This window comes from Heteronotia binoei, chromosome 8 (assembly GCF_032191835.1).
Source record: "Heteronotia binoei isolate CCM8104 ecotype False Entrance Well chromosome 8, APGP_CSIRO_Hbin_v1, whole genome shotgun sequence".
Taxonomy (NCBI): domain Eukaryota; kingdom Metazoa; phylum Chordata; class Lepidosauria; order Squamata; family Gekkonidae; genus Heteronotia; species Heteronotia binoei.
This window is the reverse complement of record NC_083230.1, coordinates 93,435,215-93,459,755: the sequence shown is the minus strand read 5'-3', so window position 1 is coordinate 93,459,755 and position 24,541 is coordinate 93,435,215. Positions and strand designations below refer to the sequence as shown.

General features: G+C 42.1%; 1 protein-coding gene across 2 annotated transcripts in view; it reads left to right on the top strand.

The window, feature by feature from the left end:
- Positions 1-24,055, top strand: part of DRAM1 (DNA damage regulated autophagy modulator 1) — a 32,385-nt gene extending 8,330 nt beyond the window's left edge. The window contains exons 2-7 of one of the 2 annotated variants that reach the window (XM_060245618.1): positions 5,216-5,283; positions 5,769-5,911; positions 15,182-15,359; positions 16,532-16,590; positions 20,057-20,149; positions 23,787-24,055. In XM_060245618.1, the coding sequence (XP_060101601.1) occupies positions 5,216-5,283; positions 5,769-5,911; positions 15,182-15,359; positions 16,532-16,590; positions 20,057-20,149; positions 23,787-23,831 (586 nt within the window). In that variant the 3' untranslated portion in view covers positions 23,832-24,055. Of the gene's footprint in view, positions 1-5,215; positions 5,284-5,768; positions 5,912-15,181; positions 15,360-16,531; positions 16,606-20,056; positions 20,150-23,786 lie in introns of those variants that run through there. The other variant, XM_060245619.1, reaches the window with a different exon arrangement.
- Positions 24,056-24,541: the final 486 nt, after the last annotated feature.

The following is a 24,541-nucleotide window of genomic DNA, read 5'->3' as shown; positions in this document are numbered from 1 at the left end:
GTGTTAAATAAAAAATGAAGGACATTCATTGCAATTTTAGCTTATTTGGATTGCTCTTAAAATGTGAAGTGTTCCAAGAAGTTCAAATTATGCATTGGTCAAATGCATAGATTCCATTCTCATTTGACCTAGAGCTCTTCAAATGCTTTGAAGTAATCACAGCTCAAAATAATATTTTGGTAGTACACGCCAATCTGTAATTGCAGAAGTACTTCAGCTTTGTTACAAGTGGCTCACTTGGGACATGAGTTCTCTACTGTCCACGAAGCTGATCAGAGACTATTCCAAATAAAACAGTGATTTTTTTTTTTAAATGCACGTTAAACTAAAAGCAAGTGTGTTCCTGAAAGGCATCTAAATGAAGTTAGTATAAAAACAACTGATAGGGAACCTAGGTGTTGACTGGTACAAGTAGAGTTCTGATGAGAGTAGTGCGGTCTGTCAGTTCAATATGTGCCTAGAGTGCTGGCAGTAATCTTATTTGCTTTCAGATATGGGTGTGGGATGAAAGGGAGAAGCAGTTTAAGTTTAATTTGCCAGCTAGAGAAAGAACAGTCTTTTTCTGAGACATTTTGTATAAAGGATTAGACAAATTCTTGGTATGCCAAAATGTGTGTCCTACTTTGCTCTCTGCTCTGAAGTGGGTCAGTCTTTGGTGGAGACAAAAGCCTGGATTGCAGTGTTTAAATTCTGGCTCAAAATTCACTTTAGAACAGATCCTAACAGCCTTCTTGATTGTATGAAAAGAGACCCATATATTTCATCCTGGACAGCAGTGCTTCTGTCCAAACTTAACCAGTTGGTGATAGAGGTTGATGATTTTTTTACTTCTGATGAGTCATATATCTTCAGATGTATTAAATTGAGACTTTGGGAATTGGAGGAAACGAAACTACGGCCAGCAGACCCTTATAATAATAATAATAATAAATTTTATTTCTACCCCGCCCTCCCCGCAAAGCGGCTCAGGGCGGCTAACAGTAAGTAATATATTAACATAAATAGTAAAACATTAGATTAACAATTAAAATTACACATATAAAAACCCGTTAATTCAGTTAAAATACTTAATTTACAATTACATTATATATATATCTGGCAGTAATAGCTGTTCTAGCGCTGATTCTGCCAGTTTAAATGGTGTTAAAGATGGCGGTTCTTTGTTCATTGCAACTCAGCAGTCCGTATCATTATAGGCGTATCTAAAAAGGGCAGTCTTGCAGGCCCTGCGGAACTGGTCGAGGTTCCGCAGGGCCCGCACCTCCTCCGGGAGCTGGTTCCACAGTGCAGGTGCCGCAACTGAAAAGGCTCGCACCCTGGTGCTTTGGAGCCTGGCCTCTCTCGGCCCAGGGATGGTCATTTTGTTTTTACTTGCTGACCTCAGTGCCCTCTGGGGTTCATACGGGGAGAGACGGTCCCTTAGGTAGGCAGGTCCTCGGCCATATAGGGCTTTAAAGGTAATAACCAACACTTTGTACTGGACTCGGTAGATAACTGGCAGCCAGTGCAGTCCGCGCAGCCCCGGCTGTATGTGCTCCCATTTCGGGAGCCCCAGTAACAGCCTGGCCGCCGCATTCTGCACTAGCTGCAGCTTCCGAGTCCGGCACAGAGGTAGCCCCAAGTAGAGGGCATTACAGTAGTCCAATCTTGAGGTGACCGTTGCATGGATCACTGTTGCGAGGTCGCGGCGTTCCAGGAAGGGGGCCAACTGCCTTGCCCGCTTCAGATGAAAGAATGCTGACTTGGCAGTGGCTGCTATCTGGGCCTCCATTGATAATGAAGGCTCCAGTAAAACACCCAAACTCTTTACCTGGCGCACTGGTTCCAATAGTGCGCCGTCGAAGGTTGGGAGAGCTATTTCCCCTCCCTGGGCGCCGCGACCCACGCAAAGGACCTCTGTCTTCGCTGGGTTCAACTTCAACCCACTCAATCTAAGCCACGCCGCTACAGCCTGCAAGGCCCGATCCAGGTTCCCTGGGGCGGAGCCAGGCCGGCCGTCCATTAGTAGATAGAGCTGGGTGTCATCTGCACATTGATGGCAACCCAGCCCAAACCTCCGGACAATCTGGGCAAGGGGGCGCATATAAATGTTAAACAGCATTGGGGAGAGAACTGCTCCCTGAGGCACCCCACAATCAAGTGTGTGCCTCTGGGATCGCTCGCCCCCAATGGCCACCCTTTGTCCCCGATCGGAGAGGAAGGAGGAAAGCCACTGTAAGGCCAGCCCCCTAACCCCTATGTCGGCAAGGCGGCGCTTTAGTAACTGATGGTCGACTGTATCAAATGCCGCCGACAGGTCTAATAACATCAGTACCGCAGAGCCGCCCCGATCCAGATGCCGCTGGAGGTCATCCACCAAGGCGACCAGCACTGTCTCCGCCCCATGGCCCGGTCGGAACCCAGACTGGCACGGGTCAAGGACGGAAGCGTCATCTAGGAACCTCTGTAGCTGCAACACCACTGCCCTCTCAATAATTTTGCCTAGGAATGGTAGATTAGACACCGGACGGTAATTCGCCAATTCGGCCGGGTCTGCTGTACATTTTTTTAAGAGAGGGCGAACCAACGCCTCTTTCAGAGGCGTTGGGAAGTGCCCCTCTACGAGGGATCTATTTATGATGTCCCGTAAAGGACTTCTGAGCTCCCTCTGGCAGGATTTAATCAGCCAAGAGGGGCAAGGATCCAAATCACATGTTGTTGGGCGAGCAGCGGAGAGGATCCCATCGACTTCCTCTAGGTCGAGCGGGTCGAAGCGATCCAGGACCAACCCCGAAGACAGGCACGGAGCCTCAATTTCACTCACTGTTTCCAAGGTGGTAGGCAGGTCTTGGCGGAGCAGTGAGATTTTATCCGCAAAATATTTCGCAAATGCCTCACAGCCAATCTCCAATTCTCTAATGTTTGGTTTGCCTTGTGGCAAAGTTATAAGGTCCCCAATTATTCTAAACAGTTGTGCTGGGCGCGAATCTGCGGATGCAATCTTGGCTGCAAAGTAATTTTTCTTTGCGGCCTTGACTGCCATCTCATACGACTTCATAAGCGTTCTGTAGGATGTTCTCATTGCTTCGTCCCGAGTATGTCTCCACTGCCTCTCTAGTCGTCTGAGCCCTTGTTTGAGTTGGCGCAATTCCAAGGTGTACCATGGGGCCAACCTCCTACGAGGGCGCAGAGGGCGCCGGGGTGCTATTTCGTCAATGGCCCTGGTTAATCGGTCTTGCCAGGTTTCCACAAGGCCATCCTTATATTTGCTCCCCAGTTTCCTTAGGTTTTTATGCTTTCTGCGGCAAAATGCCCCATTATCTATCAGACTTAACCATTCCAAGTCATCGCAGGGCATTTATGTTGGCTAGACTAAATATGTTTCCCTCCAAAGTTTTACAAGGGAGATATCATCGAGTCCCTTTAGGCGACAGACTCTGTTCCTGTGGAGCGAATATTCCCGACTCAGTTCAGCATATATTGCTTGATTGTTCCTTTTATCATAATCTCTGTAAAGATTTATTTTGCAAGCTTTCTTTCTCCCCAGATTTGTCTGTTCTGCCACCCTGTTATTATTTATTGAACAATACTGAGGGGGAGGTTAGCGAGGCTGTGGCAAAAATTTTGGCTGACATCCTTAAATTTAAATCTGACCATGTATGAATGCATCTGTAAGCCTGGTTTCATTTTGATTTTATCTCCAATGTTTAAATTTTTATATTCTGTGTATTTTTATTTGTATCTGTTATGCCATTAAAGGTTTGGTATGGTATGGTATAAAGGATTATCAGTTTTCTCTGAGGAAGAATGCAGACATTTGGAATGTGTTGAGAATTCGGGAAGATTGTTAAACTTGTTTCTCAGTAAATCTCTTAACACTGATTTGTGTTTGTCATATTTCAAATTCCTATTTAGCCTTCAACCTAGCTTTGGGTGAGTGACTGTCTCTTCATCTAACCCATGGGTGGCCAAACTTGCTTAATGTAAAAGCCACATCGAATAAACATTTGATATTTGAGAGCTGAAAGATATTAGCAAATATTACACACATGTCTTTATTAAAATTCTTAATACTTTCTTTGCACAGAAAGATAAAATACATGTACATGCATTTTACAACACAACCATGCTAGAATGTGTTGTGTTGTAATTCTAGCATGGCTGTATTGTAAAGTGGGAATAACAGTCCCCATAAAACCAGTCGGGAATAAGTCCCTATAAGACCAGCATAGGGAAAGGTTAGGGAATTGTTCTTTAGCACCAGTGGGAATAGGAAACACACATGTACCAAATAAATCACTGATGACCATTTGCATCATTATGTATCTCTCTTTGCCTTGACACCAATGCAGTAAATGCAGCTCTTACAAGAGCTATGAAACTAAGGGAAAACCCTATGCTGCCCTCTTTAATTCCATTTCCCCTTTCAGTGGCTCCCTCGGCTTTTACATTCTCTCCACTCTAGGTCTCCAGGCAACCTCTGTGGTAGAGGAGAAGAGTTTGCAAGCCTGCCTATTTTCCCCTCCTTCTCCGCTTCACAGACAGCAGAAATAATCATCTATTTCTGGGTCAGTGCTCAGAGGCTGACTGAGGTCCTGATGCTAAGCATGCTTACTTGAGATTAAGCCTACATTAAGTTCCTCCTTGACCTCTGGGAGGTGCACAGTATATGTGAAAGAGCCATGTGTGGCTTCCGGGCCGCAGTTTAGCCACCCCTGATCTAACCTATTTTGCACGATTATTTTATGTGAAAGTGTATGTAAAATAGTCACATCCACCCACCCAAGGCTGTCCTCCTACACACTCATAGTTTGAAACAGTTCTGTGGAAGAAAATAGGACATTTCCTGGTTACCATGCTCAAAATGGATCTGCAAATTCTATTCAAGTTTGTGGAACTCACACTGCAATTCCAAACATACTTGGAAATAAGTTTCATCAGAGTCAGTGGGGTTGTAAGTTACATTGAAGTCAGTGGTTTTTTAAAAAAAAATCAGGCTGTTGAGCATTTATTTCATTGTGGAGGCAAGTCTGTATGATTTCAAAAGAACTTCACAGGTTTTTCTGGATTATTGGGATTTTTTTCAACAGAATAGCAAGGATTTTAAAAAATAGCATGAATGTTGCACTATTTAATACTACTTTTAAAGTGCAGTAATCTCAGGTAGCATAATTAATTAGAATAAATGTAAATGTATTCCTTGAATGTGAAAATGTTTTGTTTTCATTTATTGCAGTGATACAGGAGCAAAGCCTCCAGAAAGTGGTATCTTTGGGTTTATGATTAATGTCTCTGCATTTCTAGGTATGTATATTTTATACATGTTCATTTATTGAAATAACAGTCTGCCTTGACTTAATGTGTTTGAAAATAGTTACTGGTACAATAATCAGGTGTTTTCAGACATTAAGGAGTCACAAGAATGGAGACTTACAGTGTTTTTATTGGATTAAGTTATTGTATTTAGGACTGCAAGTTGCCCAGGGAGGAAAAACTGCCTGGCCTCCTACTGTGCCTTTATAAACAGTTTGGTAGGCAAAAATTAGCAAGTAAAACTTTTCATGGCATATGGAGATAGAATTGTCACTTGCTAATATCTACAGTTATGATGCTGTTATAGGAATAATTCAGAAAGCAGAGGCAGAAATTGAGAGTTATGCATTATTATCTGACAGTGACAAGCAAGCATAAAGCAGTTTTATAAGTAGTAAAGACCAATTCAAGCTGTGTACTAGGTAATCTAGTTCTTAGTTCAGTTCATAAATAATTTTTGTTTTGTCTTTTTTTAGGTGCAGCTACAATGTATACAAAATATTTAATTGTAAAGAAGCAAAATGAAGTGACAAATTTCATTCCTCCTTATTTCAATTTAATTACATTAATTATTGGTGTGCTGGGTTGTGTTGGAATGGGCATCGTTGCAAGTTTTCAGGTAAGTATAATATGTGCTTAGATTATATTTATTCATTAAAATTGCATCTGGCTTCTTGTATAACTCATAATATGCAAAGACATGTAAATTCCAGAAGGCGTCTGTCTGGTCCTGAAAAACAAGTAAATCCATGAATCACAATTAATTCTACAAAGAGCAATCCAATTACTCCTTTATCTGGAGGTAGATGCTCAGAAATGAAATGGCCAGGGATCATTCTGTAGAATAATGGGTGGTGGAGCTCATTATCATAACTAATTAGCATATGTCCCCCACCAGCCAAAAGCAACCTGCCTCAAAAAAGGAGAGCCCCTGGTGAGCGAGGCCTGGGGCCCTTCTTGACTGCTCACCTGGGGCCCTTCTTGACTGCCCCCCTCCACAGTCAAAAGACCAGCAAGCCACCTGCCACCCAAAATCACATAAGAAGTGGAGAAAGGGTGGCATGGGCTTCTTCAGGGGTTAATGAAGGCTGCTGGATGTGTGGCAAAGCTCCTGGTGGCTGACTGGCTGCCTGCTCTCCTAATCCAGGGATTGTTATGCAGCTGCACCTACTATTCAGTGGACAAGGTAGGTGGGAAGGAGGAGGAGGGGGGGGAAAGGTTCAGGAGATGTACTCCTGTGAGCTTCTGCTAAATTCAAGGCCTGGAAATAGCCATTAAAGCTCCCTAAAGTTAGTATATCCAGAGATGATCTTGTTACTACAAATAGAAACTTGGACACAATCATTATGTACTGAATCTGAGAAAGTGATGGCAACCTTAACATGGCCTCCCCTGAAAACTGAAGAAAGCAAGAGCCAGTGTAGTGTATGGGTTAGAATGTCAGATTACTGGGGAGTCTCAAATCGTCATTCAGGCATGAAACTTACTTAGATGACTTGGAGCAGTCACGACATTTCAGGGGTTTTCTTCATGGAAATATTGCATCGGTTCTTGCCCCTTCTTTGGTATATGCTGTCTTCCCCCACGTTCTCTGGAGCCATTAGTTTTCACCTCACATTTTTCTATTTTGTTCTGGTACTTTTGGGCCCATTTTTACCCATACCTTTTAATAGTAATTGAATTTGAGTTGTATTTGTTTGCATTTAAAATGCTCTCTGCATTTTTGTTGGTTCCTGAGGAGAATCAGTGGGATACGGTGATTCCTGGATATAAGTTATATCAGAAGGATAGGGAGGGAAGGGTTGGAGGTGGGGTGGCTCTGTATGTCAGAGAGGGTATACAGTCCAGTAAGACTGAGGTCAGAGAATTAGATTTCCTTCTAGAAAGGCTTTGGGTTGAAATAGAGGGCCCAAAAGGAAATTTAACTATGGAGTTTGTTATCGCCCACCAAATCAAAAGATAGAGGATGATTATAATATGATGGAAGGATTAAAGATAGTGGCTAAATGTAAAAACTGTCGTAATAGGTGATTTTAACTACCCGCAGATTGATTGGGTCAATATGTGCTCTGGTTAAGAGAAAGAGATTGAGTTTCTAGATGCTCTCAGTGACTGTGCTATGGAGCAGATGGTCTCAGAACCTACCAGGGGTGGGGTGAACCTGGACTTGGTCTTAAGTAATGCCCAAGACTTGGTGAGAGATGTAAAAGTGATCGCACCATTTGGGAGCAGTGACCATAACGTTATTGATTTCACCATTTGTATAAATAGAGAGTTGTCGCAAAAGACCAGCACAACCACGTTTAACTTTAAAAGGGGTAAATTCTCTGAGATGAGGAGGCATTTGAAGAGGAAACTGAAAGGAAAGGTAAATACAGTCAAAACCCTTCGGGAAGCTTGGAGGCTATTTAAAACTACAATCCTAGAAGCTCAGATTAAATATATACCACAAGTTAGGAAAGGCACAAACAGGTATAAGAAAAGGTCTGCGTGGTTAACAAACAAAGTAATGGAAGCTGTAAAAGGTAAGAAGGACTCCTTTAAGCGGTGGAAAGCTAGTCCAAGTGAGATTAATAAAAGGGAACACAGGCTGTGACAAATCAAATACAAGACTGTGATCAGGCAGGCAAAAAGGGACTATGAGGAGCATATTGCAAAAAATATAAAGACCAACAATAAAAATTTCTTCAAGTATATTAGAAGCAGGAAACCAGCCAGGGAGGCAGTGGGGCCCTTGGATAACTAAGGGGTAAAGGGATTACTAAAGGAGGATAGGGAAATGGCTGAGAAGCTGAATGCATTTTTTTCCTCCGTCTTCACTGTGGAAAATGAGAAGTGTTTGCCTGCTCCAGAACCACTAATTTTGGAAGGGCTGTTGAAAGACCTGAGTCAGATTGAGGTGACAAGAGAGGAGGTCCTACAACTGATAGACGAATTACAAACTAATAAGTCACCAGGTCCGGATGGCATACATCCAAGAGTTCTGAAAGAATTCAAAGGTGAACTTGTGGCTCTTCTGACAAAAATCTGTAATCTTTCATTGATATCTGCCTCTGTTCCTGAGGACTGGAAGGTAGCAAATGTCACCCCCATCTTTAAAAAGGGTTCCAGAGGAGATCCGGGAAATTACAGGCCAGTCAGTCTGACTTCAATACCGGGAAAGTTGGTAGAAACCATTATCAAGGACAGAATGAGTAGGCACATTGATGAACACGGGTTATTGAGGAAGACTCAGCATGGGTTCTGTAAGGGAAGATCTTGCCTCACTAACCTTTTACATTTCTTTGAGGGGGTGAACAAAAATGTGGACAAAGGAGACCCAATAGATGTTGTTTACCTTGACTTCCAGAAAGCTTTTGATAAAGTTCCTCGTCAAAGGCTCCTTAGAACGCTCGAGAGTCATGGAGTAAAAGGACAGGTCCTCTTGTAGATCAAAAACTGGCTAATTAATAGGAAGCAGAGAGTGAGTATAAATGGGCAGTCTTTGCAGTGGAGGATGGTAAGCAGTGGGGTGCCGCAGGGCTCAGTATTGGGTCCCATGCTCTTTAATTTGTTCATAAATGATTTGGAGTTGGGAGTGAGCAGTGAAGTGGCCAAGTTTGCAGATGACACTAAATTGTTCAGGGTGGTGAGAACCAGAGAGGATTGTGAGGCACTCCAAAGGGATCTGTTGAGGCTGGGTGAGTGGGCGTCAACGTGGCAGATGCGGTTCAGTGTGGCCAAGTGCAAAGTAATGCACATTGGGGCCAAGAATCCCAGCTACAAATACAAGTTGATGGGGTGTGGGCATTCGGTGAAATTGCTGAGCAGTCGGGTTAAAATGGATAAAAGGAAGTACTTCTTCACCCAAAGGGTGATTAACATATGGAATTCACTGTCACAGGAGGTGGTGGCAGCTACAAGCATGGACAGCTTCAAGAAAGGGTTAGATAAAAATATGGAGCAGAAGTCCATCAGTGGCTATTAGCCACAGTGTGTGTGTGTGTGTGTATATATATATGTGTGTGTGTGTGTGTAATTTTTTGGCCACTGTGTGACACAGAGTGTTGGACTGGATGGGCCATTGGCCTGATCCAACATGGCTTCTCTTATGTACCCATTGGTGTTTGAATAGCAGGGTTGCCATTTACCTAGAGAAAAATATCCTGCCCCTTTAACAGAGGTTTAATGGGATGTTTTGTAGCTGATGGTATCATTGACATATATGCCACAAGAAGTAAGGGATGGCCCAAGCTAGCTCAGTCATGTCAACAGTAGGGTTGGCCCTGATTAATACTTGAATAAGAGACTACCAAGGGAGTCCAAGGTTGCTATGCGGAGGTAGGCAATGGTAAAGTACATCAGTTTGTCTCTTGCCTTGATAACCCTACAGGGTGGCTGTAAATTGGCTGCAAATTGATGGCACTATCCACCATCAAAGGGGCAAGACATTGATGAACACGGGTTATTGAGGAAGACTCAGCATGGGTTCTGTAAGGGAAGATCTTGCCTCACTAACCTGTTACATTTCTTTGAGGGGGTGAACAAACATGTGGACAAAAGAGACCCAATAGATGTTTACCTTGACTTCCAGAAAGCTTTTGATAAAGTTCCTCATCAAAGGCTCCTTAGAAAGCTCGAGAGTCATGGAGTAAAAGCACAGGTCTTCTTGTGGATCAAAAACTGGCTGATTAATAGGAAGCAGAGAGTGAGTATAAATGGACAGTCTTCGCAATGGAGGACGGTAAGCAGTGGGGTGCCGCAGGGCTCGGTACTGGGTCCCATGCTCTTTAACTTGTTCATAAATGATTTGGAGTTGGGAGTGAGCAGTGAAGTGGCCAAGTTTGCAGATGACACTAAATTGTTCAGGGTGGTGAGAACCAGAGAGGATTGTGAGGCACTCCAAAGGGATCTGTTGAGGCTGGGTGAGTGGGCGTCAACGTGGCAGATGAGGTTCAATGTGGCCAAGTGCAAAGTAATGCACATTGGGGCCAAGAATCCCAGCTACAAATACAAGTTGATGGGGTGTGAACTGGCAGAGACTGGCCCAAGAGAGAGATCTTGGGGTCGTGGTAGATAACTCACTGATAATGTCAAGACAGTGTGCGATTGCAATAAAAAAGGCCAATGCCATGCTGTGAATTATTAGGAAGGGAATTGAAAACAAATCAGCCAGTATCATAATGCCCCTGTATAAATGGATGGTGTGGTCTCATTTGGAATACTGTGTGCAATTCTGGTCACCGCGCCTCAAAAAGGATATTATAGCATTGGAAAAAGTCCAGAAAAGAGCAACTAGAATGATTAAAGGGTTGGAACACTTTCCCTATGAAGAAAGGTTAAAACGCTTGGGGCTCTTTAGCTTGGAGAAACGTCGACTGCGGGGTGACATGATAGAGGTTTACAAGATAATGCATGGGATGGAGAAAGTAGAGAAAGAAATACTTTTCTCCCTTTCTCACAATACAAGAACTCGTGGGCATTCGATGAAATTGCTGAGCAGTCGGGTTAAAACGTATAAAAGGAAATACTTCTTCACCCAAAGGGTGATTAACATGTGGAATTCACTGCCACAGGAGGTGGTGGTGGCTACAAGCATAGACAGCTTCAAGAGGGGGTTAGATAAAAATATGGAGCAGAGGTCCATCAGTGGCTATTAGCCACAGTGTGTATATATATATGTGTGTGTGTGTATATATATATATATATATAAATATAAATTTGGCCACTGTGTGACACAGAGTGCTGGACTGGACGGGCCATTGGCCTGATCCGACATGGCTTCTCTTATGTTCTTATGTTCCTCTGGCTGGACTCTGACTGTGAGAAAATGCTGCCCCATGCTATCTTTCCCCTGCCTCCGTAATGAGAAATTTTATCCCTCGGATCAGCAGATTTTCAATTTTTGAAAAAACATTCACTTGATAACAATATCTCTATGTCAGTATATGAAGGCGCAGGGAATGATAATTGCTTTTCCCATGTGATTGTAGAAATTGGTACTTTTTCCTTCCTCCACTGTGGAAAAAAAATTTTTGGTGGCCATTTGCATCTTTGCACTTTCAGAAGGAACAGTGCTCACCATCCTTTCTGGCTCTCTTGATATGCCCTCCCCTCTTTTCCCACAGAAAAGAAAGAATTATTTTACTTGCATAGGAAAGTTTTTAGGCAAGTCTTTGATTTTTTTAAAAAGCATGACTTCAGTGTCCTCCTCTCCCCCTTTAATAGGTTTTAATGAGGATTTGATTTTTAATGGGTTTTTATGAGTTATCACTTTCTATTCTTGTTGCAGAGGCGGGTTGCAAGCCCCTCCTCATTGTTCTTGACCAGCTAGAGACATTTACCACTTGAAAGCAATCTTTCCACCTGCTGTTTTTCCACAGGAAAACTCTTAAAAACCAAATTGTTGCTCCAGATGTCCGAATATTGGTGTGAACCTTTGAGTGGAAGCCATTTTCCCATAGGAACAGTATGGCATTTCTCACACCTGCGTATGCCAAGCCTTTCTCATGGCACATGCACAAGAAAAAGAAAAAAGGGAGGTTGCTGCTGTGGTGTCACCACTGACCAAAACATTCTTGCTCAAAAATCTTGATTTTTTTAAAGGCACATTTGTAAGAAAATAAACTGTCACAACAACTGGAGAAATGTTTAGAGATAGAAGGCATGCAGCTCTTCTGTGCTCTACTCCAGTGCTAGAGAACTGACTGCTAAGAAAAGTAGTAATAAGTTGTGCGTATGGAAGGCCCTTCAACCTAATCTTATTGCAAGATTGTTTTGAGAGGACCATGTACACTGCCCTGAGCTCCATGGAGTAAATTTTAAGAAATAAAGACGCTGGTCAAACCGAGTCTGTTTAGGAATACCAGTGCTTTGCATATTGCCCAGGAATGTTAATGGTAACTTATTTCAAGACCTGCATATTGTGGTCTCTATAAATTCTGCAGGAGACAGAATTTTTCAAGCCATCCTCAAGCAGCCCCACAAAAAATGTTTTCCCCTTCAAGTGCTAATAATGGAAAGGGGACTCTGTACCGTCTTCCCTCCCTGTGTTGCCCTGATCCAAGCCAGGACTGAACATGCTTGAGGTTTGTCTTTTACAGGTGAATTGAAGTCTGTGGTTTTTGTTACATCTGCTTTGGCCCTTAGAAATCATGCAGTTTAACAGACTTTTGGCCCTGACTAGGATAGCCCAGTCTTATCAGATCTTGAAAGCTATGCAGGGTTGTCACTGGTTAGTATTTGGATGGGAGACCACCAAGGAAATCCAGGGTCATTTCGCAGAGGCAGGCAATGGCAAACTACCTCTGAATGTCTCTTGCCTTGAAAACATCATGGAGTTGCCATACGTCAGCTGTGATGATGGCATTTTCCATCACCACCATACTTTGACTTCTGGCTGTTAGGTTAGAAATGGCAGCTGATTCCTGAACAAGGACTAAATTCCATTGTAGTAGTAAAACATTTATCAAAATAGTTTAGTAAAACATTTACGTATCAGTGAAGAGCATGTCGCTAGAATAACTTTTCTTTAGTAATTAATGCACAGCTATATGAAGTTAGAAGGAATACAAGTAGAATCCTCCTTCCCTTTCCTCGTGTTCTACCGTTTTCTTTTATTTTCTTTAAAATCCATGCTCAGTGGAGCCCAGTCTTAAATCTTTATTGACATGTGGACCTGTGCAAAAGTTTATACTTCAAGTAGAAAAGAAGAGAAAATGAGGCTATTAATCCCACTGTATGAATGGAGAAGTTCCTCAGTCAGCAATAGTGTTGCAAAAACAATCTTTGGAAATCCATTTGAAATTTGTTCCTTAAAGCGAGGGAGGAACTGTAGTAGAAATCTCATGGAGCATCCTGTTCTTATAAAATAATCTGCTCAAAGCAACCAGATAGCATGTTTAAATGACTGTTTGTACTCTATGTAATTATATTATGGTAACTAGTTTTCATTCTTCTCTAAAAATGGAACTTTGACTTATCTGAAAGCTGTGCATTATACAAGAACTTGGGATTCCTGTGGTTGCTTCTTCCCTTAACAGAACGTCTTGCCCAATCCAAAGTGTTTCAACAGCTAAATATGTTACCCAAAGTACAGAGTAATTGATGTAATACTTTGGGGGTTGGGAGCTGAGAAGAGCTTTCTGGCAAGAACATCATAATTTCTGGCTCAAATAGTTAACATGCATAACCTGCTATAATTGTATGTTCTGTCTTGAATAGAAAGAATACAGAAAGCGTCTTTATTAGAGTGACAAGAACCATTTGTAAAAGAGGTCATGAAGAAAGCAAAGCAAAGTTGGATTTGGTTGACATTTAGACAGAGCAGGAATGAATAATCTGCAAAGATGTGTTCTCTGTTGTGCTGTCTCCAAAAACAAAGTATGAACTGTTGTATAAACAGTCACAAATCATGAAATAAAACATAATTACATTTACTGTAGTTTAACTAAGGATATAGCTACATGCAGGGAACAGCCTGTGCTTGCCAAGTTCTGATAGTTAAATTATTTGAGACAAACTAAATTAATTCAGCTACATATTTAAATCTGTTGCTCTACTGGGGTTCCCCCAAGGATCTTTGGTAATTATACTTTTTTTTTTGAAATATTGAAGATTCTGCTGTAGAGCTCTTTATTCTTGGAATGTGAGGAGCAAGGAGTACAATAAAACTGGTTTAGGTTTCTTATATAAACATGGCCCTAAAGGAATCTTGAGAAGAATAGAGAAATGGTCCTTAAATGGACTGGGGTTCAGCTGCATCTGAATGAAAGCTGAAACAAATGAAATAAATCAGAAATAATTTGCTTTTTCTTTCCAGAAAAATCTCCTGATTACTTGTTGGGACTTGTTTTTTTAGATTAGATACAGCATTCACTTCAAATTTCTGCTCAGCTACCATGAAACTAAGTTCCAGTCTCTGGAATTCATGCAAAATGCCCTGTTGAATATTTCTGATCAGGTCTGTTGCTATTGATCCTTTAAAAGTGCACAGGCTTAGTTAGTTGATCAGGTGTACTTATTTAGCCATGTTCAATACATACAGTTCTGCAGATTCACCTCATATTTCAACAGCTGTTTTCACGCATCCTCGTGTCCAGAGGTGGCAACTATACTGTCACTGTAGGCTATAGAGTCTACTACCACTGAGATTTTTGATATGGGGATTCCCCACAACTGAAGATAAAAAGGTATTTCCCTCCACTTTTATGGTTCCAAGAGGCAGCAATCAGGGCTGGTGCGTGGGAGTAGGCCAAGTAGGCAGCTGCTTAGGGTGCCACTTGGCCTAGGGGCACCATGAGGCACTCCCTCTCCTCGCACCCGCTGCCGTCCACCTCCCCGTGCCCGCTGCTGTCCACCTCCCTGTCGCAAGTGGGGGGGTGTGGCAGCGAGCGTGCTCAGAGCTGGCTCTGAGCGTGCCCGCTGCCTTTCAGACTCTGTCAAGGTTTCCCGAGGCTCAGGAGGCCTCTGCAAAGTCCAGGGATGGGCATGCAGTGATCGTGCTCAGAGCCAGCTCTGAGTGCGCCCACTGCTTTTTGGACTGCTGAGGCTTGGGAGGCCTTGGCAAAGTTTGGGGGGGCGTGGCAGTGATGTCATTATGATGTCATGGGGGTGCAGAAATATTGATGGGGGGCGGAGGAGTGGGTTTCTACCTTGGGGCACAGGCATCCCTAGCACCGGGCCTGGCAGCAAGCCTAGTTGGAGGAACTCAAAGGAGAACCATTGCGTCAGATATGGGATATCTCTGAACCCTACACATCAGCTTGCTTGTTAAATTTATAATCTTTTTACGATAAGACTGGTGGTAACGTTACCTATTAGCCCTGTGTTTTCTGCAATCCCAGTCTCATTTTGGTGCTCGTTAGTACAGTTGCACTAGTAAGTAACTATTTCTCAATTGTCTTTTCAGGAGCTAGCAGTACCTGCTGTCCATGACGGTGGAGCCCTTGTGGCTTTTCTCTCTGGCATTCTGTACATTGTCCTGCAGACTGTCATCTCTTACAAGTCACGTCCTCAGTGGTGCACAACATGTGTATGTCATATACGACTGGCCCTTTCGATAATGTCCTTCATAGCTGCCATTCCCAGTATCCTTTTTAGAGTGTTATTTTATGCTAATTACACGAAACAACATCCTTCTCATATTGTTACACTATGAATAATGTAGCTTAATGTCAACTACTCATTCATCATAAGTTCAGTTGTTGTCATGTTTTTACTAAGTATGGAACGTGTTTAATCCCCTATATTTCATTTTCCTTGAAGTTTAAGCACACTGTTTGGAAGCAGGAGTTTTGCAGATTTCCACCCATAGTTTTTAGTAATGTGAGTCTGGGAGTTTGGGTCTTTACTCAGTAACTCATTCTGACATAACCACTCCTTTAAGCTCATTTCCACCTCTGTTGTGTTTACATGACCAAGGAAGTAAATTCATAATTGAACTAAAAACCAGAAGAAAGAGTCTCTGCATAATTGAGACCTGTCTGTTTATTTCAGTCACTAACTCCATTGGATAAAATTGTGAGCAAATAACTTGTACCAGGTACAAGGATCTGTGGTACTACAGTTAACCATGAGAAAGACCACAAGGTATGGAGAATAGCCGCTCTTGTAAACATAATCATTGACTGCAGTCCTGCCCACCCTTATCTGGAAGGAAGAATCACTGAATATAACAGGACTTACTTCTGAGTAAACCTGCATAGGATTATACTATAAGGATGTTGGTTTAGGAGAAAGAACCCTAAAATTCACTACATTTGATAACAGTTTCAGAAATACTTGGCTCATGTAAAAAAGACTTTCCTTGAAGAACAGTTCGTTTTCTGCAGGAAAGTGGAGGATGTAGAAATATACTCCTCAAAAGAAACTTCAACGTTCAGTGTGTTTTCAATACGTGCAAATTTAGAGAACTTTTAACTTTTTAAAAATAAGAATACTTAGCAATCTGTTGTTAAACTTAAAAACCCATGCCTGGAGAAATAATCTTGAGATATTTCAAAATCTGGGCAGACTGCTGACAATGTTTCTTTCATTTTGATAACTTCCTGGCATTACAGTCCACCAAACATTGAGAGTTGCATAAATTCAGACATGACCGTAGAATCATATGATAGTAATGATCATGTTTATAATTCACACTGTGGTCAAATGTTTAGAGTCCTACTTACTATATACATTACCTTCCTGATTTCAGAAAGGTAAAGTTCAGTTGGAGTATTACTGTAACTCTTACTTTCTTTAACACCTGCTTCTCCAGTGATTGCATGTGCTTCACTAATTTCCATAACAAAAATAGACTGGAATCCAGGTGAAAAGGTAAAACCTCACTAGGTAAAAAATTTAATCCTTCTGCAAGTTAGCTATAGTACTCAGTCCTATGTAATTTTAGCTATGCAGGGCAGGTGATAAATAATAAAACTTACTGGTGACCTGGAAGCTACACAGAGGTTCTTCCAGCAAGCTGGTTACACATAGGTTATTCAGGCCCAGGGGCCATTTTGAATTTAGACAGCTGATGAAAGCAGTTTTGTCATGGTCATATAAATTTCTGTCAACTGAGAAGGAATGTTTCACATCCAGACAAGTTAATATTAGTGGCCTGTATCTATTGAGATTCTATTGTAGAATGGACCTTGTGGAATGGGACTTTCCACTTCCTTGTACTGCTGCAGTTCACTAAGAACCCCAAAGTTGTGTTCCTCAAGAACAGCACAGGATAAAGTCTGCAGTATGTGAAGGGGGGGGGGGGATCTGCAGTGTGTGAATTGGAATTGGTGGAAATATCCCTGCCCAGAGATGGAAGAACCAAGCCAGTGACAGGTTAAACTAAGAATTGAAGATGGGCTTTTTTAAGCAGGCAACCTGGGTGTGCAGGATTATAAATACTGGATGAAGGGGGATGTAGTTCCCCAAATAATTTAGCTAATTCTACTTATCTTTCCCCTGCTGTCCTGGTTATTTATTCAGCTTGCCTGTTGCTTATTAGATCAGCAAGTAAAGCTAGACTTTTTACCTTTGTGGTGTTTTCCACATGAGGACACAGGCTTAGGCTTGAATAGTTTCCCCATTGCTGCTATGGCTGCTAATACAGTTAGGCAGACAGAGATAGGGCTTCCACACAACAGGTTTCTCTGGTAGTTTTTTTAATTGGCAGATTAATAGCATTATTCTATTATACCAAAATATGCACCAGGATCTTTGAGTCCCCAGCTTTCATTAAACAACAACAACAAAGTCTCCAGCCCATTTTATTGCAGAGATATATGCCTCCCATATATCTCCACAAGGAAAGGGACTAGACTAGAGTTTTTTTTAAAAAAGAAAAGAAAATGAAATGAAATGAAATGAAAGTTGGGAATTCACATAACCTGATTCCTATTTTGGTACAGTAGTATATCAATATAATGCTATTAAATTGTGATTAAAGAAGGTCTGGAGTAGCGAAAGGAAGTGGCTGCTGTTTGAGCAGAACCAGAAAAATCTAGCTTTTCCACCCACAGAGCAGACAGACACCCACACTTTGCTGTCTTCTTTCCTAAATCTCTGGAGCGAAGCAGGTTTGAGAAAGATTGGAGAAAAGCCAGAGAGACCCTGGGTGGTGCATGGATTCACCATGATATTGTTGGGAAGCAAGGGGGGGGGATGTTTCCCAATAGCATTGAACTTGGGGCAGATAACCCATGCAAAAAAACTCTTTGATAAAACTGCAGTGGGCCCCAGCCTCAAAAGTCAGACTGGGGTGCCATCCATCTGGGGTTTAGGAGACACCAGACAGGAAGGGGGCACAATAGTTACGTGTCTTACTATTAAGCAGGGGTGGAATTCTAGCTGGAGCTCATTTGCCTATTAGGCCACACACCCCTGATGTAGCCAGTCCTCCCAAGAGCTTACAAAAAAGAGCCTTATAAGCTCTTGGAGAATTGGCTGCATCAGGGGTGTGTGGCCTAATATGCAAAGGAGCTCCTGCTAGAATTCCAGCCTTGGTAAGAAGCCTTAAAAAAGTGAAGTTTGAAGATTTCCCATAATGTAGCACAGGGCAATAGCCAGCGGGGGGGGGGGGGGGGCAATGGGGGTGGTGCCCTCTATTGAATCTACAACACTCCCACCCAATCTTGCTTTTCAAGGAAGATTGCTGACTACAGCCCTGATTGTGACCTGAAAAGGAGCTTTGTCACATCAGTCTGTAGATGAAATAAAATAGCTTGGTTTGTGTAGAAATCCAGAGAGAGATGGCATATGTATACATGAACATATGAAAGTACCTTATACTGAGTTGAAACATTGATCTAGCTAACAGCTCTCCAAGATCTTGGGGAGAAAACATACAATGGCTGATAACTTTTAATTGAAGTACCAGGGTTTGATCCTGTGTATGCTATGCCACTGAGTTCCAAGCCCTCCCCAGAGCAGACTGATGGTGTCTGTGTAGCCAATTAGGTTTCTTAATTGAGAGGAAGGTCTAGAAAATTCAGAAGGAAGTTTCATAAAGTTTGTTTGTACAGATGACTTCTAATTTCTTGAAGACTTTGGCTATACTGTACCACAAGGGGGAGCATTTTCCTTATGAATCCTAGAAAATAAAAAGATTTGTATTCCTGTAGAGGTGATCCTTAACAATGCTATGATGAGACATGTAGGGTTCTTTTTACTCAAATGTTTTTCCTTGGCTTGAAATAATATCTTTGTGATCATTAGACATTTTTCTTGGTCCTCAGTATGCCTTTTGATCGTTATTAAGCGTGTTTTGTGAAACTCACAGTTTTCATTTAATCTGAAATATGCAGTTATAACCTTCAGGTTTAGACCAAACAAGTTGCACCGACTGTGATACAATAACTATGATCAGGCCTTTTTTAGTAGAAAAAGCCCAGCAGGAACTCATTTGCATATTAGGCCAAAGCCCTTGCTGCCAAGCCAGACAGAACTGTGTTCCTGTGTGTTCCTGCTAAAAGAAGCAGCAGCAGCCTTAACTATAATGGTGATTAGGAGGCACTGAGCCACTTCAAGCATGTGGCAGTGTATTAGTAGGGAAGGGGAGAGGAGTCATAAGTGACTTCTGCTTCCTGTCTCTGTGTTTCTTGCAAAAATTCTGAAGTAGATGCTTTTATGTGTTTTCTATGATGAAAGTTATGGCTTTCAGGTGGGGAGGTGCCTCTTTGTGCCTCTAGAGATGGCTGTGCTGTTAAGACAGCTAGATCGTACTAACTGGGCCCTTTCGAAATGTGTGGTTGCTGTACCCCAGACAAACTATTTGGATTTTTTGACACCAATATTTCTTGAACTGGTTCTATGGATGTCTCAGCATCCAGCAAGTGCATGCACTCCTGTATTTACTCTGCTTCTCCTTATGCAAAGCTGCCTGTACAGTTTGTGACCCACCAGCTATGTGCAGTTATCAGAATTTGGTGGTGCTCCAGAGTGTAGGAGAGGCAGTCGGGAGGTGGAAGAGCAACAAGCAGCATGGGGATACTAGTCCTGCATGCTTGCACCCCACTTGTTGCTGCTTCCATAGTGAGGGTGGCTTTTCCTGACCCCTCTGGAAACAGTAAAGAAAGCATTATTCTTATTGTATCAACTTCATTCTTTATTTTTGTAAAAGTTGTTATTACTCTAAGGGAGAGAAACAAGAAATTAAGTTCTTCAGAATTAAAAAAAAGAAACCTTCCCCTGCTACAGTGATCCTGGCCTATATTAAATATCTGTGTGACTCACCTTCTGTTTGCCATTTCAGATTGTTAGTGTTTATATTTTTTCATTTCTCCTATCTCTCCTTTTCTGTTAGGATTATGTATATCATTTGGTGAGCGCAGTCTGCGAATGGATAGTAGCCTTTGGTTTTGTTTTCTACTTCTTAACATTTGTCAAAGAGTTTCAGGTGGGTATGATGAACAGGTGGTTCAGCTCTAGGGTAAAAGAGTTTGAACTATGTGTTTCTGAATTCTGACTGGGTATTCCCTCTCTGAGTAGTGGGGAGGGGGAACAAAAGACCAGTACTGAATTGCATGTATTCAGTTTAAAATTAAAAACTAATAAGTCACCAGGTCCAGATGGCCTACATCCAAGAGTTCTGAAAGAACTCAGAGTTGAACTTGTGGATCTTTTGACAAAAATCTGTAATCTTTCATTGATATCTGCCTCCGTTCCTGAGGACTGGAAGGTAGCAAATTCACCCCCATCTTTAAAAAGGGTTCCAAAGGAGATCTGGGAAATTACAGGCCAGTCAGTCTGACTTCAATACCGGGAAAGTTGGTAGAAACCATATCAAGGACAGAATGAGTAGGCACATTTATGAACATGGGTTATTGAGGAAGACTCAGCATGGGTTCTGTAAGGGAAGATCTGGCCTCATTAACCTGTTACATTTCTTTGAGGAGGTGAACAAAAATGTGGACAAAGGAGACCCAATAGATGTTGTTTACCTTGACTTCTAGAAAGCTTTTGATAAAGTTCCTCATCAAGGGCTCCTTAGAAAGCTTGAGAGTCATGGAGTAAAAGGACAGGTCCTCTTGTGGATCAAAAACTGGCTAATTAATAGGAAGCAGAGAGTGAGTATAAATGGGCAGTCTTTGCAGTGGAGGACGGTAAGCAGTGGGGTGCCGCAGGGCTCAGTACTGGGTCCCATGCTCTTTAACTTGTTCATAAATGATTTGGAGTTGGGAGTGAGCAGTGAAGTGGCCAAGTTTGCAGATGTCACTAAATTGTTCAGGGTGGTGAGAACCAGAGAGCATTGTGAGGCACTCCAAAGGGATCTATTGAGGCTGAGGAGTGGGCGTCAACATGGCAGATGAGGTTCAATGTGGCCAAGTGCAAAGTAATGCACATTGGGGCCAAGAATCCCAGCTACAAATACAAGTTGATGGGGTGTGAACTGGCAGAGACTGACCAAGAGAGAGATCTTTGGGTCATGGTAGATCTCACTGAAAATGTCAAGACAGTGTGCGATTGCAATAAAAAAGGCCAACGCTGTGGTGGGAATTATTAGGAAGGGAAATGAAAACAAATCAGCCAGTATCATAATGCCCCTGTATAAATGGATGGTGCGGTCTCATTTGGAATACTGTGTGCAATTCTGGTCACCGCTCCTCAAAAAGGATATTATAGCATTGGAAAAAGTCCAGAAAAGAGCAACTAGAATGATTAAAGGGTTGGAACACTTTCCCTATGAAGAAAGGTTAAAACGCTTGGGGCTCTTTAGCTTGGAGAAACGTCAACTGCGGGGTGACATGATAGAGGTTTACAAGATAATGCATGGGATGGAGAAAGTAGAGAAAGAAGTACTTTTCTCCCTTTCTCACAATAGAAGAACTCGTGGGCATTCGATGAAATTGCTGAGCGGTCGGGTTAAAACGGATAAAAGGAAGTACTTCTTCACCCAAAGGGTGATTAACATATGGAATTCACTGCCACAGGAGGTGGTGGCGGCTAAAAGCATGGACAGCTTCAAGAAAGGGTTAGATAAAAATATGGAGCAGAGGTCCATCAGTGGCTATTAGCTACAGTGTGTATATATGTGTGTGTGTGTGCATATATAATTTTTTTGGCCACTGTGTGACACAGTGTTGGACTGGATGGGCCATTGGCCTGATCCAACATGGCTTCTCTTATGTTCTTATGTACCCATTGGTGTTTGAATAGCAGGGTTGCCATTTACCTAGAGAAAAATATCCTGCCCCTTTAACAGAGGTTTAATGGGATGTTTTGTAGCTGATGGTATCATTGACATATGTGCCACAAAAAGTAAAGGATGGCCCAAGCTAGCTCAGTCATGTCAACAGTAGGGTTGGCCCTGATTAATACTTGAATAAGAGACTACCAAGGGAGTCCGGCCCTGATTAATACTTGAATAAGAGACTACCAAGGGAGTCCAAGGTTGCTACGCGGAGGTAGGCAATGGTAAAGTACATCAGTTTGTCTCTTGCCTTGATAACCCTACAGGGTGGCTGTAAATTGGCTCCAAATTGATGGCACTATCCATCATCAAAGGGGCAAGACATATTTTCTCCAGATGTTGGCAACCTTATCAGTTAGGTTTCATGTACACAGATACATAGAATACAGTCAGTTAATTCCTGATTCATAGCATGCCTGAAATCATAGACACTTGGTTGTGTATATGTTAAAATGAATGTCCAAAATGTGTTGAATGTTAACCGTTATATATGAATGTTGACCATACCAGATGAATTTTAGGAATGCTCTAAAATATGTCTTTCTTTTAATTATTATTATTATTAAATTTTATTTGTATCCCGCCCTCCCCGCCTAGGCAGGCTCAAGACACACATAAGAAAATACTGACAGTCCCATTTAGATGACTGGCATCATTCATTGATGTGTGCATTTGAGTTTTTGGATACCTACAAAGTGTCTGGGATTGCTATCATTAACATTCAAATACAATCAAGTAACAGATATCTCATAGATCAAAATGGGTAGCTGTGTTTGTAGCAGTAAAAGACTAAGAGTCCAGTAGCTCCTTAAAGACCAACAAAATTTGTGGTAGGGTATGATCTTTCATGAGTTACTGCTTACTTCTTCAGTATCTGCTCACTTAGTATCTTCAGTATCTGAAGAAGTGAAGAGTGGCTCACAAAAGTTCATCCAACCACAAATGTTGTTAATCTTTAAGATATTACTGGACTCCTACTCTTTTCTATTGCAGCGGACAGGTCACAATAACATAGTACACTTCTTAACTTATGATCCATATCAGAGATCTAAGGATGGAAGAGAAAGATGTACACAGAGTTCTTCTGTGCAACAGCTTCTCCACCATTCCCCCATTTGCACTCACTGGGCCCCTATCCAACTGTTCTGGTAAGTGCCATTTTGAGCTGTGAATCACAGCAGCCCTTAAAAAGGAGTATTATGAGCATAGAAATCACGAGAGCTTCATACACACGTGTGTATTTGCTGTTTCCCACAAATCAACTTCCTGAGGTTGAATACTTCACAGCTGTCAGATTGGCACTGCCAAGACATTTGTGTGAAGTCCACCATAAATGTGAACTGGCTCAGTGTAGATTATTTAGGTAATTAACGTAATATCTGTCCAAGACAGCAGATGTTGTCTTAGAGCACCGATTCTACAAGTACAAGTGGCGCTTTCTTGGGTGTTCCTTTAGACTCGAGCTTCAAAAATATGCAACAGACCTTTACATGACAGGAAAATAATTAATGGGGTCAAGGTACAATGATTTTCAGGGACCTTGCAGCCTGTGAAAGCTTATTTGTCCACACACAGCCCACTTGGCTAGCTATGGAAGAGATGAATCTTCAGTGGGAGACCTCATGCGTATGAAGGCCTCTGAATTACAGCTCTCCTGTTTAGGATTAGTCTGCTGGTTTTATTGGCTTTGTCGGCTTGTATCTGTGGTTGGGTCCTTGGCTGTCCTCAGTCACGTTAAATGAAGGAAACTTTTTGTCATTTTTCCACCTATTCCTGTAAAGCAACTGCTTTGAGTGGAAAAGTTTCTGATATCTGTCTGTTCTTGTTTCCTTTTCTTTTCCAGAGAGTTACTGTAAGGATATCAACAGAAATGCATGAAAGCTTTTGACTACATTTTATCCATTAGGATCACAGAAGCTGGAACTGGGGAGTTACAAAACTTGCAGAAAAACAGGAGTGGTCAAAGCTGACGTGATGCGGCCCTGCCGCATCAATGCAGTGCTGCAGTTTGCATAACCATAGTCAAGGCAGAGTGACTTCTAAATTTCACCACTGTCCCCTAATTTTGACCCCTTTGGTTGATGTTATAAAATCATTTTGTGTCTTTTTTAATACCTTTTCATGTGTTTTTTTTTAAATCTTCTGAAACCATACTGCTTCTCAGAAAAGTTGAAATGATGTTTCCTTTGTTGTTGGCAGATAGAGATGCCTTAAAATGATCCTCGGGAGTGTATGCATCCTTTCTTGGGAGTAAGTCCTGTTGAACCTGGTGGGGGCTGACGTCTAAGGAAACATGGTTACCATCTCATTGTAAAATACTATTTTTGCCCTGCCCTGGATCTCGTCAGATCTTGGAAGCTAAGCAGGGCCAGCCCTGGCAAGTACTTGGATGGGCAACCTCCAAGGAATACCAGGGATGGGCACAGAGGCAAGGCGATATAAGCCACCTCTATGAATGACCTTGCCGCTCTGAATGCCCTACTAGGGGTTGCCAGAAGTCAGCCATGGCTTCCAGGCATGCATGCACACACACAAAAAATACCTATTCCTAATTTCAAAATTGAGGCAGGTATGAAAAAGGTTGAATATATGTTTTTA